At 36.3% G+C, this 15,284-nt stretch overlaps 4 protein-coding genes across 10 annotated transcripts in view; 1 reads left to right on the plus strand and 3 right to left on the minus strand.

The window, feature by feature from the left end:
• Nucleotides 1-15,284, plus strand: part of LOC116842468 (carboxypeptidase M) — a 92,713-nt gene that overhangs the window by 40,190 nt on the left and 37,239 nt on the right. The gene's annotated exons all lie outside the window — the stretch shown is intronic.
• On the minus strand, nucleotides 2,315-5,749 carry LOC116842471 (odorant receptor 46a-like). 3 transcript variants are annotated; one of them, XM_032811739.1, is made up of 6 exons: nucleotides 4,589-5,749; nucleotides 4,009-4,225; nucleotides 3,455-3,850; nucleotides 3,166-3,367; nucleotides 2,484-2,639; nucleotides 2,315-2,403 (listed from the first exon to the last, which is right to left on the minus strand). In XM_032811739.1, the coding sequence occupies exons 2-6, from the start codon at nucleotides 4,191-4,193 to the stop codon at nucleotides 2,353-2,355; spliced, it is 990 nt and encodes a 329-aa protein (XP_032667630.1). In that variant the 5' UTR covers nucleotides 4,194-4,225; nucleotides 4,589-5,749; the 3' UTR covers nucleotides 2,315-2,352. The 3 variants fall into 3 exon arrangements, with proteins under 3 accessions (XP_032667630.1, XP_032667629.1, XP_032667628.1); XM_032811738.1 differs by having other exon boundaries at nucleotides 4,009-4,326; XM_032811737.1 differs by having other exon boundaries at nucleotides 4,009-5,749.
• Nucleotides 6,190-9,886, minus strand: LOC116842478 (odorant receptor 4-like). The gene is made up of 4 exons (XM_032811748.1): nucleotides 8,957-9,886; nucleotides 8,406-8,798; nucleotides 8,112-8,313; nucleotides 6,190-7,625 (listed from the first exon to the last, which is right to left on the minus strand). The coding sequence occupies exons 1-4, from the start codon at nucleotides 9,316-9,318 to the stop codon at nucleotides 7,287-7,289; spliced, it is 1,296 nt and encodes a 431-aa protein (XP_032667639.1). The 5' UTR covers nucleotides 9,319-9,886; the 3' UTR covers nucleotides 6,190-7,286.
• Nucleotides 10,723-14,302, minus strand: LOC116842470 (odorant receptor 46a-like). 5 transcript variants are annotated; one of them, XM_032811735.1, is made up of 6 exons: nucleotides 14,125-14,302; nucleotides 13,498-13,562; nucleotides 11,857-12,264; nucleotides 11,567-11,768; nucleotides 10,936-11,091; nucleotides 10,723-10,861 (listed from the first exon to the last, which is right to left on the minus strand). In XM_032811735.1, the coding sequence occupies exons 2-6, from the start codon at nucleotides 13,530-13,532 to the stop codon at nucleotides 10,811-10,813; spliced, it is 852 nt and encodes a 283-aa protein (XP_032667626.1). In that variant the 5' UTR covers nucleotides 13,533-13,562; nucleotides 14,125-14,302; the 3' UTR covers nucleotides 10,723-10,810. The 5 variants fall into 5 exon arrangements, with proteins under 5 accessions (XP_032667626.1, XP_032667627.1, XP_032667623.1 ...); XM_032811736.1 differs by having other exon boundaries at nucleotides 13,498-13,597; XM_032811732.1 differs by having other exon boundaries at nucleotides 13,498-14,302.

Below are 15,284 nucleotides of genomic sequence, written 5' to 3' on the forward strand. Positions count from 1 at the left end.
ATTTTTTAGAATTCTTAACTAAAAATTTTACCGTGTGTGATCAAGTGGAAACACAAAAATAACTTGTGTTACTAAAGCATGTGTTTTCTCTTGACGTCGGGTGCTGTCAAATCGATTTTTTTACGAATTTTCGGAGAACGAATGATCTTATGAGTCTCATACTCTAGAACTATAATTCTTAAGCCTAGAACAACTCAGAACAAAAAGATCTCGGTTGGAACAAGAAAGGAAGCATGTGTTTACTCTTGACGTCGAGTACTGTCAAATCGATTTTTTTACGAATTTTCGGAGAACGAATGATCTTATGAGTCTCATACTCTAGAACTATAATTCTTAAGCCTAGAACAACTCAGAACAAAAAGATCTCGGTTGGAATAAGAAAGATAGTATAAGTTTACTCTTGATCCGATAGACTGTCAAAAAATTTTTTTTTAATTTTTCGGGCTTATAATTAAACTTATTGATTTGTGCTTTTGGAATGTTTGGAACAACTAGAACAATCTATATCGGTATCGGAATGCTTTATTTTCAAAAAATGGGGTGCCAGGTCAAAAACACTTTTCATTTTTTGGATTAATAATTCAACTTACGGATTTGTCCTTTTGGAACAATGTTTGAAACAACTAGAACAATCTATTGCGTTATCAGAATGTTCGATTTTCGAAAAGTGGGTTGCCAGCTCAAAAAATCATTTTTTTTGTTTTATTCGAAAACCGTTTCGAATGAAGCAATATCACTTTGGAACAATGTGGTACAAAGTCAGAACAATTTGGAACAACTTTCAAAATTATAAATTTCCAAAAGTGGGGTGCCAACTTCATACACTCGGCAATCTGTCTTTATGCACACGAATCATTCCTGATAATTTATTATTGCAAGAATAAGCAATATTTGTCAAATTATTTTTAAAAAGCTTTGCCAGTCTGTTCGAAACCATACAAAAAACTCTGTTTTTTTTTCTTTTTCTCTCTCTCTTTCTTTTTTCTGTGACAAAAGTTGCTCTTATCCAATTACACGAGGATCGCGCACATAATGTTGTGACAGCTTGTAATAATTTTTCTTAGCGCTGATTTATATCTATGAGACGCACGCAAATGAAAAGCATATTCGCACATTCATTCGCATATTCGCACAGTTTCCTCCATTTTAAAACTATCGAGTCTGATATCTAATATTTTCTTAATATTCGATATAATTATATATCGAAGACAATACATGTTACGTGTGTGAAAAATCGTAAGGATAATCAAATTCGTAACCGAATGCGCTCAATCGCATATCGCTTTCACACTACATGCAGATTCGCTCGCTCTACTTTCCTATAGTAATCCTATAGTTCAGGCTATTTTAGTTCGTAATTTCATTTCAGTTAATTGCAGTTATTAGCGAAACCCACGCGTCGTTCGCTAATTATCGGTGGTTTAAGTCATGCGCGTTGTTGTCTTCTCTTACCATATTTCCTTGCACTCGCTGTTCCTTCGCTCGTTACTCATGATTATTATAATCTGGCAAGTCGCCGCACTCGTGAAAATTTCGTCGTCCCCTACATCCGAACATGTTGCCGTGTTCTCACCGAATGAAATGTTAATTTTTCTTTTCCGTGTGCCTATGCTTATATCCCTGCGATCTTACGTCTTGCCGCACCACGCTGAGGCGAGATGTAGAAGTGCAGCGATATAGTCGCAGACAGTGACGCGTTGATTTACCATTCGCCACGTGCTGACATCCGCCTGCTATATTACTGGGTCGCGAGCGCTCTTTTCTCAACCACTCAGCATGTGTTTTTCTTTAATCTTTTACAGTTAATTTCTCAGTTATTATTGCAAATATTGCAAGACGGTATAGGACTTTTATGTTTATCTCAAGCCATTCTACATTCCCAGAAAATATGCGGAGGAGAGTCTGGGACGCCCTGCATACAATACAACAAGAATGTCCTCCAAATTATGAATCTGCACGCTTCTTCTTGTCGAGTAGAACAAATGACGGAGCAAATCGTTTCAACCGCAGAAGACACACACAGAGTATGTACGCACACAGCACGTATTATGCGTCAAAACAGTACATAGATCGTTAATGTTGTGGAGAAATGAGTTTTTACAGAATGAACTTTTTTATCTTTAGTTAAAATCATAGTATTTGGTAATCGAGCCGGGCACTTGTGGCTATCCCACGTTCGACCTCTTACGTAATATCACCAATTACAACGACACGTTTCGGGAGGAGAATAACAATATTGAGATGAATACGCAGACAGAAATTTTAACATTTACACAGTCACTATTATTTTATATATACTACAAGGTTATCATTACTATCATCTAATACATTCTCGTGTTATTCTCAATTGTTTCAAGTTCTCTGTTGCAACATGTTGAACGCAGAATACGATGTTTTGAGAATCTGTAAAAGAAGTACAAAATAAGAGATCTCTCATATATTAAATTAGAATTAGAAAGTTTGTATATCATAATAATACTAACACCACTGAAAGCCTCAAGAGACAGAGTTATCAGGAAACTGCTGGTAAATTTGATAGGAATCGTACTACGTTTCATAATCATGAGTAAATCTTTCTTCTCGCTGTTGGATAACATAAACCAATTTGTCTGATAGATCATGTCTCCTGTAGTTGCACTCTATCAACATGACAGTAACGAAATCATTACTCGACAGAAACGTTAAATCAGCCTGTCGTAAAATTTGAATTTAATCAGCTTCCAACACAAATCAAAATTTCCCTCCTACTTTCGCTCCTCCTATTTGAATCTGCATGTATGAATTCAAACTGTTTACAGATTTTAAAAGATAACGATAGCTTTCGTTTATGCGAGTTCGAGATACAACGTTCTCTCACGAATAAGTACTTAGCAATTTCATCCCACATGGAGTTTCAACAGAAGTGTTTCTTCAAAATGAAAATTTAAAGATAAAATTTATTCTCCTACTTTAGACAGAAAATATGGTATATAAACGTAATTGGAATTTGTCGAAATAATTGTCCGAGAAACAAAGAAAGTAGACATTAAATGTTAAGTGTTGTATGGTCGTAATGTAAAAGCATTAAAAGAGTCTAAGTGGAAGAAAAATGTCAACACGGGAATTCGGAAAATGTGTTCGCTGGAAAGGTGAAACGAAAGGTGAAATACGCAAATAACCTCTTACCTTCAGTATGACCTCGTTTCCGGACCAACAATAGATATAAATTTGTAGAAACATGCAAATAGTGTATACCATGTTGAATATAGATTGAGAATCTTTGACATGAGATGCCACGTAATACACAAGCATACACAAGATGTATATACTGATGAAGAATTGAACGAAGAGTATCGGGTTGAACACACTGTTTAATGTTTCGGCGTACCTGCGGTGCACATTGGATAAATCACTTCAGTTCAGACAAAATTTTGTATCACGAACACATGAAAGAATAGCTACACGTATGACTAACTTGTAAATAATGAGATGATGACGTATGTGTCCAGATATCATCTCTTCCTTATGACTCGTCGAAGTGTCTGGGAAACTTTTGTGATGTTTGCCGACTAATCTGTCTGTTTTGTTGACCACCAATTTGTGAAGACGTCTCTCGAAAATCTCAAGTTGCGCACACGTTTGCAATAACATGCCGAAAATCAAAGTCTCCGTGGCGACGTTGATGACAGTGGCGAGGAACATAGTTATCATCTGCTGAATCCCCGTGATCAGGTTAGGCAAAAATAAACTCAAGTCGTACGGTGTCCACATTTCGTAAGGTAAAATGCCCTCCATAACTTTCAGCACCGATTGAATATTGGAAGTCGAGAAAGAACCCATCGCCAGTAGCGCGTACTTTTTCGTGCACGACCTCAAAATATGATTGTCAATGAAGTAATAAGAGTCAATATAAACATTTGGATGTCAATAAAATAATTGTGGAAAGCGTAAAACGCGTTGCGCTTTACTCTGCTTTTTGAGGGAAATGTTAGTCTAAAAATTTAGAATATATAGATTGAAACGACCTACTTGGTGAACTCGTCGAATTTCGTTTGTATCGCCACCTCGTCCGCATCCCGGGGCTTGCATGGCTTCCGCGACAACGTTTGTATCAGGTCAATGATCGCGCCTCGACGTATCACAATGATCGTAATTTTGCAACAAACAGTAAAGATGGTTGTACATAGAACAGAATCCAAAGTGAACTTGTCCATATTATCGACAAAGGCGAGATGTATAAATTGGCCTAGCACCAAGAGATACAACGTGATTATTGTGTAGAAACTAAACGCGGAGTACAGTAGCTTAGCGCTGCTCGACGACCACTTGATAGGCCGCCACCCGCCGCTTATGGTGAATATGAAAAAATTCAATGAAAGCAATTCCATGCTTGTGATTGTGGAAATTTCGTCGAAATATCGTGCACTAATGTCACAGCACTTCTTTACATGTAAAATAACTCATACAATGCTTCAATGGCGTTATGTCTGTCACTTATATATCGATTAACTATTGCGAATGAAGATAAATAGTCGGTTACACGCAACGCATGTCTCAAGGAAAACTAATACAGGATACGCGATAATTTTCACAATAAAACTGAACGTACAAGCAGTTATCACTATAACCGCATCCGCACCTCACATGTGGCACTAAAGATCATAGTCTTCAACGAATCGCAAGGTCGATGAACTCAATGTTCGAAATCGGTTCCACTTTTGATTTTTGGCGACGTCGCGTCTACGATCGTCTGCTTATTGTTCGTATTTCAACAGTTGATCGATGTAGATATCCGAAGGAGAAAAAAGCACTAAATTAGATGAAGTATCTTATCGTCTTGGCTAGAATTATCAAAGTATCATCTTTATATCTCTATTATTCCTAAATGTAAAATAATCGGCGCATACTGCCGTTTAGATATACTATAGCACCAAGAATAACGTGCTTCTTGCACACAAAATCCCTTTAGCATTTTGCAAACGACCACGTAAAATCTGGAGTTATTGATTAAAGAATATTGGTAAATGATCACACGCGACAGATAAGCTGTGATAGCTATGTTTGCCGTCGTGTGCTTATATATTAGATTAAACTGAACAAAAAAATCCTCTACTATTTTACAAGTAACCACGTAGACTTTTAATGATAATTAGAAGAAAGTTGTTATGACGATAATATGCAGTATGATAATGTGTGGAGAATAATAAGTTTGAGATGAATATACGCAGGTGGAAATTTCAGCGTCTACATAACTATTATTATTTTACATATACTACAAAGTTATTATCATTCTTATTCAGGGTTGGGAAATAACGAGTTATTTGTAACGTCGTTACCGTTACAGTTACTTTTTTTCGGTAACTATAACGTTAACGGCGTTACTTTTTCTGAACGGTAACTGTAACGTAGTTACATTTATCCAGTAACGGTAACGATTAATTTGTTACTCCAATAGTTATTTTTTTGTTTTAAATCTATTAAATTCGGTCTATACATAAGCCAGTAGCAATAAGCAAATTGACTAATCATAGTCCATCCTCAATCTAGCAGATTGCAATCATGACTGTGATTAGTCACTGTACTTATATCTTAAGCTTATGTCTTGGGCCTTGTACACTGGACGTAATTAGCGACGAGTGATGAACGATATCCAGTGAGAGCTCTTATTTCTTCTTAAAGCAGAGTTCTGATTGGACATCGCTCATCGCTAATCACTAATGGTCTCACAGACCTGCGCGATGCACGACGCGACACGCAATATGCGACGAGCGATATCCAATAATCAGATATATCTCAGATATACAGGGTGTCCCGTCACTATCGCATTATCTCTTAAGGGCGGATTCCTGAAGTAATTTGAATAAGAAAATCCTAATACAAAAATGGCTATAATACTTTTCAAATTATAAACGATTAAAGTTGATCAGTTATATTGGTTAAAGTACGCGCGCTCAGGTACGGTATAACACACAATGATACATGCACACAGGTGCATGCACATAAGTGAGAATTTGCATAAGATATAAAATTAGTTGTAAATCCCTGAAAAAACGTCAAATGTGTGACAGCTTACTGATTCTCATAAATGTATTGCGTGATATTTTATTCATAACATTTTGACGAGATTGTTATTATTTGCGATATGTTTATTTATTATTGTTTTCACATAAATCTCTCTCTTCCTCCTTTTCTCGTCCATTTTCCCTTATCAAACTCATAATTAGTCTTATTTAAAAAAGTAACGATTCGTTACTTTTTAAATAACGGTAACTGTAACGAGTTACATTTTAAAGAAAATAACGGTAACGATAACGAGTTACCTACTCGTAGTATACTTTTATAAAGTAACGTTACCAACTCTGTTTTTATTATTGACGAATACATCTGCTACTTTCAACTGTTCCTCTGTCAAGAATTCTGTTGCAATACGATGAATGCAATGTTTTGAGAATCTGTAAAGGAAGTATAAAGTCAGAGATCTGTCGTGTATTAAATTAGGAAACTCACATATCATAGCAATCCTAATGCCACTGAAAGATTCGAGAAAAAGTTATCAGGAAACTGCTGGTAAAGAGTGCGGCCAAATTTAACCCCATCTTTTATAAGTTTGAAAATGGTTATAATTTTGGTTTTTTTGATAGCTCATTGCGAGTAGATTCCAAATATATTATATAAGTATGAAAGTGGCGCTCTACACCGTTTAAGAGAAACATGATCCAAAAGAGTTTCATTTCCGAGAGATGGCGCCATACACCTTACAAGAAACAAAAAATTTTGGTGCCCACATAATGATATCTCGAATCGCACTTGATCTTGATAATAAAATAAGCATGAACATATTTGATAAGGCGCCATTTCCCGGATAGGATACAATACAATATGTTTGCTATTACAGCTTATCTATTCTGTGCGTTAAGAAAGGTAAAACATTTTATATACAGTAAAACCAGTTGTCGTTCAAATTGTGAATCCACACGCTTCTTCTTGTCGAGTAAGACGAATGACGGAGCGAATCGTTTCAATCGTAGAAGACACACAGGGAGTGTACACGTACACAGTGCGTATTATGCGTCAAAACAATACATGGTTACTGTTATGGAAAAACATATTTTTACAGGATTGACTTTTTTATTTTTAGTCAAATCATTGTTTGTAATCGAGCCAGACACCTACGACTATGCCGCGTTCGGTCTCTTACGCAATATCAACAATTACAACGACACTTTTCGGATGGAGAATAAAAATATTGAGATGAATACGCAGACAGAAATTTTAACGTTTACACAGTCACTATTATTTTACATATACTACAAGGTTATCATTATTATAATCAAATACATTTTCACGTTATTCTCAACTGTTTCAAGTTTTCTGTTGCAACATATTGAACGCAGAATATGTTTTGAGAATCTGTAAAAAAAGTATAATGTAAGAGATCGTTCGTATATTGAATTAGAATTAGAAAGCTCGCATATCATAATAATACTAACGCCAATAAAGGCATCAAGAGACAGAATTATTAGGAAACTGCTGATAAATTTGATAGGAATCGTACTACGTTTCATAATCATCAGTAGATTTTTCTTTTCGCTGTTGGATAACATATACCAATTTATCTGATAGACTGCATTTCCTAGACTCGCACTCTGTCGACATGACAGTAAATAAGTACTTAACAAAAACGTTATGTCAACTTGTCGTCAACTTCACATTGAGTTTCCAACACAAATCAAAATTTGCTCCTACTTTCGCTCCTACTATTTGAATCCACAAGTATTTACAGATTTTAAAAGATAACGATAGCTTTCGTTTATGCAAGATTCGAGATCCTACGTTATCTCGAATAAGTACCTAGCAATTTTCCATATGGAGTTTCAACAGAAATGTTTCTTCAAAATTAAAATTTGAAGATAAAATTTATTTTCCTACTTTAGAAAATGTGGTATATAAATGTAATTGGAATATGTCGAAATAATTGTCCGAGAAACAAAGAAAGTAAACGTTAAATGTTGAGTGCTGTATAGTCGTAATGTAAAAACATTAAAAGAGCCTAATAGGAAGAAAAATGTCGACACGGGAATTCGGAAAATGTGTCCGCTGGAACGGAAAGTGAAACGCAAGTAAACATTCACCTTAAGTATGACCTTGTTCCCGGCCCAACAATAAATATAAATTTGTATAAACATGCAAATAGTGTATAGCATTAAGAATATAGAATGAGAATCCATAATATGAGATGCCAAGTAATACACAACCGTACACAAGATGTATGTATTGACGAAGAATTGAACGAAGAGTACCTGATTGAACGCGTTGTTTAATGTTTTGGCATACCTACGATACACATTGGATAAGTCACTTTAATATTGGGCAAAATTTTGTACCATGAACACATAAACGGATAAAAGGATACACGTATGACTAACTTGTAAATAATGAAATGATGACATATGTATCCAGATATCATCTCTTCCTTATGAATCGTCGAGGTGTCTGGGGAGCTCTTTTTGCCGACTAATTTGGTTGTTCTGTTGATTATTAATTTGTGTACACGTTTCTCGAAAATCTCAAGTTGCGCGCACGTTTGCAAAACCATCCCAAAGATCAAAGTTGCCATGCCGACGTTAATGACAGTAGAGAAGCACATAGTCAGCACGATCTCCTGAATGCCCGTAATCAAGAAGAGGTAGTACGAATTCAAGTCGTACAGCGTCCACGTTTGGCAAGGTAAAATGCAATCCATGATGTTCAGTACCGATTGAATGTTGAAAGTCGAGACTGAACCCATCGCCAAAAGCGCGTATTGTTTCGTGCCCGACCTCGAAATATGATTGTCAATGAAGTAACGAAAGCAAATAAAAGCACTTGAATGTCACTTGAAAATAATTGTCATTGAAGCGTAAAGCGCGATGAGCTTTACTCTGCTTTTTGAGGAAAATCTTAATCTAAAAAATGCATGTAGATTGAAATGACCCACCTAATTAATTCGTCGAATTTCGTTTGTATCGCCACTTCGTCCGCGTCCCGGGGCTTGCACGGCGCCCGCGACAACGTCTCCACCAGGTCGATGATCGCGCCTCGACGTATAATCGCGATCGCAGCTTTGCAAGAAACAGCAAAGTAGCTCAAAAATATGAAGAAACTTACAATAAATTCTTCCATATTATCGATTATGAGGACGAGATTTATGAATTGGCTAAACACCCAGAAATATAACGGGGCTATCGTATAAAAAGTGAATGTGTTGTACAGTAGCTTAGTGCAGCGCGACAACCACTCGACAGACCTCCATATGCCGCTCACGGTGAATATCAAAAAATTCAACGGAAGCAATTGCATACTTGTGATCGCTAAAATTTCATCGAATTATCGTGCACTAATGTCGCAGCACTTCTTCACATGTAAAATAAATCAATCAATACTTCAGCGGCGCTATATCTATCATGTTACTTATATATCGATTAATTATTGCGAATGAAGATAAATAGTCGATTACACGCCACGCATGTCGTAAGGAAAACTGAGCTAATACAGGATACGCGATAATTTTCCATAAAATTGAACGTGCAAGCAGTTAACACCATAACCGTATCCGCGTCTCACACCAAAGATCGTAGTCTTCAATGAATCGCAAGTTCGATGAACTCGATGGTCGAAATCGGTTTGATTTTTCGCGACGTTGCGTCTACGATCGTCTGCTTATTGTTCGTATTTTAGCAATTCACTGATGTGGATGTCCGAAGGATAGAAAACCACAAAATCAGATGAGGTATATCGCGTCTTAGATAGGATTATAGAAGGTCTTTACATCATTATTATCCCTTAAGGTAAAATAACCGAGGGAAAATGGCGCATACGCGCCGTTCAGATAGCACCGGGAATATTTAATGAGCTTTTCTTCGAAAGATATCGCTTCTGGTACTTTTCTATTCAGCACAATGTAATGATGCGCGCGTTATTGCGTTCCTTCATATAGCAGAAATACGGAAAATTGTCAGCAAATATAAACGACCGCGTATCTACGATACGTAGTATTCCTTCTCTGTAATTTCGTGATGCTATGCAATTAGTGACGGTTATTAACAAAGAGACGTTGCTTGTATCGTCTGTAGACTATATGGCGTTCTTCTTACCGTTTCTTCATTGTCGCTCATTAATATTTTAAAGGTTGCTTTTACAACGTTGGAGAAACGCTGTGCCTTGCATTCGAGCATGCCGCCGCGTTCCCATACGATGAAATGTTTATGAATTTTCATGTCATGTCGCCAGCAATTTCGATTTGCTAAAATCTATTTCTCTCACAAAAGCGGTCTTTATCGTTCAATGGTGCGTGAGAATGTAGTAAGAGGTGTAATATACCGTGTGTCTCACAATTCATGATAGGCCCGTTGTGCGCAAGTAGAATTCATTAAACTGAACACAAAATTCCTCTCCCATTTCGCAAACGACCACGTAAAATATGCAGTTATTAATTCGTTATAAATTAAGAATATTGATAAATGATCACACACGCGACAGATAAGCTGTGACAGTGATTTTTGCCGTCGTGTGCTTGTACGATGATTTGTTAGATCAAACTAAACAAAAAAATCCTCTACTATTTTATAAGTGACCACGTAGATTTTTAATGATAATTAAAAAAAGGTTGTTATGACGATGATATGCAGTATGATAATTTTTAGAGAATAATAAGTTTGAGATGAATATATGCAGGTGGAAATTTCGACGTTTACACAGCCGCTATTATTTTACATATACTACAAAGTTATTATCGTTAATATTATTGGTAAATACATTCGTAATTTTCCAATTTTTTACAACTGTTCCTATCTCAAGAATTCTGTTGCAATACGTTGAATGCCGAGTACGATGTTCTGAGAATCTGTAAAGGAAATATAAAGTCAGAGATCTGCTGTGTACTAAATTAGGAAGCTCACATGCCATAGTAATACTAACGCCACTGAAAGACTCGAGAGATAGAGTAATCAGGAAACTGCTGGTAAATTTGATAGGAATCGTACTACGTTTTAAAATCATCAGTAGATCTTTCTTTTCGCTGGTAGGTAACATACACCAATCTGTCTGATACACTGCGTTTCCTATACTCGAACTCTGTCGACATGGCAATAAGGAAATAATTATTTGACAGTAATGTCGAGTCAGTCTTTCGTCAGCTTTACATTCATTTTTCAGTACTAATCGAAATTTCACTTCTACTTCGCCTTGAACCAGCCAACACTTGATAACGACAGCTTTCGTTTATATAGAACTGAAGATCTTATGTTGTATCACGACTAAATTAGCAATTTTCCCATTTAAAGTGTCGATAGAAGAGCTTCTTCAGAATGAGAATTTATAGTCAGAATGTATTATTACTTTAGATAAAAACTGCAGTGTGTACAAAAATAATTGAAATATATCAAATTGGTTGTTCAGAATATGAAAAAAGTAGACAGTTAAATGTGAAGCGCTGAAAAGCGGTACAGTAAAAGTATTGAAAGTACGTAAAAAGTGAAAAAAATAACGACTCGGAAATTCACAAAGTGTGTCTGCTGGAACAGAAAGTAAAGCGCAAATAATCTCTTACCTTAAGTATGACCTCGTTTCCGGACCAGCAATAAATATAAATTTGTATAAACATGCAAATAGTGTATACTACCATAGACGAAGCTTCTACATCCGTAATGTAATACGACAAGTAATACACACTCATACACAAGATGATTAAACTTATGAGGAATTGAACAAAGAGTACAAGTCTGAACACCTTGTTTACTGTTTTTGCGTACCTGCGATGCACTTTGGATGAGACAATTCAATATTGAACAAAAGTTCGTATTACGAACATATAGAAAGATAGTTACACATATAACTAACTCGTAAATAATAAGATGATGACGTATGTGTGCGGATATTATCTCTTCTTGGTGATTCGTTGGAGCTGTTGAGGAACATTCAGGATCTCCGCTGTTCTGTTGATTGACTGATCTGACTCTTCTGTTGTTTATCATTTTTTGAAGACGTTCCTCGAAAATCTCAATTTGCGCGCATGTTTGCAAAATCATGCCGCATATCAGAGTTTCCATGCCGACGTTGATGATAGTGGCGAAGACCAATGTCACTATCTGTTGAATGGACGTGATCATGAAAGGCACAAATGAACTCAAATCGTACGGCACCCACGCTCTGTAAGGCAAGAAACCTTTCATAATATCGATCACTGATTTAACGGTGACGCCCGTGATGGAGCCGGTTGCCATAAGCCCGTATTTTATCGTGCATGACCTGGAAATGTGAGTGTTAGTAAAATAGTGAGAGTCAATAAAAAACGTGGGAGAAATAAGATAATTAAAATCGAATAAATAATTGAAATAAAATAATTGAAACCAAAGTATGAAGTGTGAACGTCTTTAAGTAGAATTTTACGCGAAACGAGTGAAAAATGACGATATTGTCATTTAAAGAAGCGATATTTTTACTTAAAGAAGCGATATTGCCATATGAAATCTAAAAATTAACGTTTCACTCAAGTTTAGGATGAACTTTGACATAATATAACTGAATCTTTCGATTGATTAGAATGAAAATGTTTCTATGACGGCTTCTATGACATATTCACTTTTCTATTTTAAATGAAAATATTCATTCGACGATTCGAAATGTACACGGAAAAAAGAGATGTGGTGCACCTAACAAAAAATATTTAGTTGTAAGCAAATAGCTGCATCATTCTATATTTCTTTTGTATGATTTATATAGTTATGTGTATGGCTGATTTGACTTACTTACTTTCAACTACATCAATGAAGTTGCGCGTGATCTGGTTGTGGCAACCAGAAATTAATAAGGGGGCCATTTTGCATAGACAAGCTAAATATTGATATAGTTGCATTAATCAATGCTATATTGCAAAGCAGCGATGTTAGAAAACAAAAGTAATTTACTATGCGCACAGCTAGAGATGTATACATATGAAAACTGGTTCTGAGTGTATAAATATACATTTGTAGTTGCCGCATTATGAGCCGCGTTTGTATTAACCATGTATTATTACTGCTGCAACATAAGTAACTCAGCCATCACTCTTTGGTTACAGCAACCACATAAATAGTCGTTCCGTATTTTACTATTGAATCTGGTTGGCACAACCAGATTTTTGTATGGATCAACCATATTGTTTTTTCCGTGTAGAATTCATTCTATATGAGTTAACGAACTACACGAATTTAAGTGAATAATCGTTTTCTGAGACTTGTTTCAAGTATGATTTTCAGATTGGAATTTAGAGTTGGATATGTTTTTCATTTATATCGTTAAATAAATGTGACACTTGCAATTGTTAAATATATCATATTTCGCAATTCACATCTATCTCTAAATTCAAATCGGTGTATCTCATTTGAAGCAAGTTTGAAGTAACGATTATTAATAATGGTGTTATAGTCAGTGATCAAACAGTTTTTCGAAAGAAGTTTTACCCGAAAAAATTTAAAGAGTGCGCTTAATAAAATGACCTACCTAATAAACTCGTCGAATTTTGTCTGTATCGCCATTTCGTCCGCGTTCCGGGGCTTGCACGGTTCCTGCGACAACGTCTGTATCAGGTCGATGATCGCATCTTGATGCATTAATGCGATTGTGGTTTTGAAACAAACGACAATGAGAGTCAAACATGATAGGAAATTAAAAAGGAATTCATCGATGTCGCCAAATATGATTACGAGATTTATGATTTGGGTCAGCACCAATAAATACTGCGAGGCTATTATGTAGAAGCTGAACGCGTGGTATAGTAGCTTAGCGGAGCATGATGTCCACTTGACAGGCCGCCATATGCCGCCCAGAGTGCATAGAAAAATATTCAGTGAAAGCAGTTGCATATCTATGATCGCGGAAATTTCATGGGGGCACTACGCGTGACGGTGCGACACTTCTCTGCATGAAAAATAAGCCCAGACAATGCTTCAGCGGCACTGTGTTTAGCACCTCAAGTGAATATCGATTATTTATCGCGAATGTGTGGAGACAAATGGTTGATCAGACCCTGCAGCGTTTCAGCGGAGTATTTATATTTCGTGCTTAATGCGTGATGCGCAGGGATTTTCCAGGCGACCGAGCATGCAACTGACGAACTCCGCATCTCACATTTGGTACTGGAGGTCGTTGCCGCTGGCGAAGTCAATGCACCGAAACACGTTGTTCGAAATCGATCTCGCTTTCTGAGGCGAGTTTTGAGAGATGAAGCGCACGCACTTTTCTATCTAGCGCGATATAACGGGGAATTGCACGTTACGCGAGACCGTAACCTTTTTCTTGTTATCATAAAGAGACTGGAAACATTAAACGAATATAATCGATCGCGCGTTACAGTCTACGGTAAGGTGCGCGTTTCTTCGCTATAATTTTGCTATACTATTAATGACGGTCATTAACGTGGGGGAGTTGCTTGTATCATGTGTATATTATGCTACACGTTGTTCTTTTTACTGTTTCTTCCTTACCATTTCCTCACTCATTAATACTATAGAAGTCACTTTATTTAAGATAATTAAAGGCCATTATTTCCCGTGTTTTCTCAAGTGCATCATAGCATTTTCATTCCATAAAATGTTAATTGATTTTCATGTCACATAGACTGTAGTTTTAAATATTAGATTGTTTGTTCCACACAAGAGTAGACTTCACAGTACAAGGCAGCGTAAAAAGGGGGTGATGAACAGTGCAATGGGACGTGTTCTCCAAGTTATACTAAGTCTTTGCATCAAGTATGGTGAATGCCGGAAGTATACGTGTCACAACCCCGAAGTGTACGCGGAGTGCTAATTAGGAACAATATATTTTTGTTAAATAACACAAGTGTTTAAGAACCGGTTGCACCAACGTTATTTCGCTTTTAAGCAAAATTTAAATATATGTCTGTCGAGTGTATGAAATTGGCACCCCACTTTTTGAAATTTATAATTTTGAAAGTTGTTCCAGATTGTTCTGATTTTGTACCACATTGTTCCAAAGTGATATTGCTTCATTCGAAACGGCTTTCAAATAAAACAAAAAAAGTGATTTTTTGAGCTGGCACCCCACTTTTCGAAAATCGAATATTCTGATACCGCAATAGATTGTTCTAGTTGTTCCAAACATTGTTCTAAAAGGACAAATCCGTAAGTTGAATTATAAGTCCAAAAAATGAAAAAAATATTTTTGACCTGGCACCCCATTGTTTGAAAATAAAGCATTCCGATACCGATATAGATTGTTCTAGTTATTCCAAACATTGTTCCAAAAGCACAAATCAATAAGTTTAATTA

The sequence above is a fragment of the Odontomachus brunneus genome, unplaced genomic scaffold (genome assembly GCF_010583005.1).
Source record: "Odontomachus brunneus isolate Ranch 3 - 2012 unplaced genomic scaffold, Obru_v1 Obru_scaffold_025, whole genome shotgun sequence".
Classification (NCBI taxonomy): Eukaryota; Metazoa; Arthropoda; class Insecta; order Hymenoptera; family Formicidae; genus Odontomachus; species Odontomachus brunneus.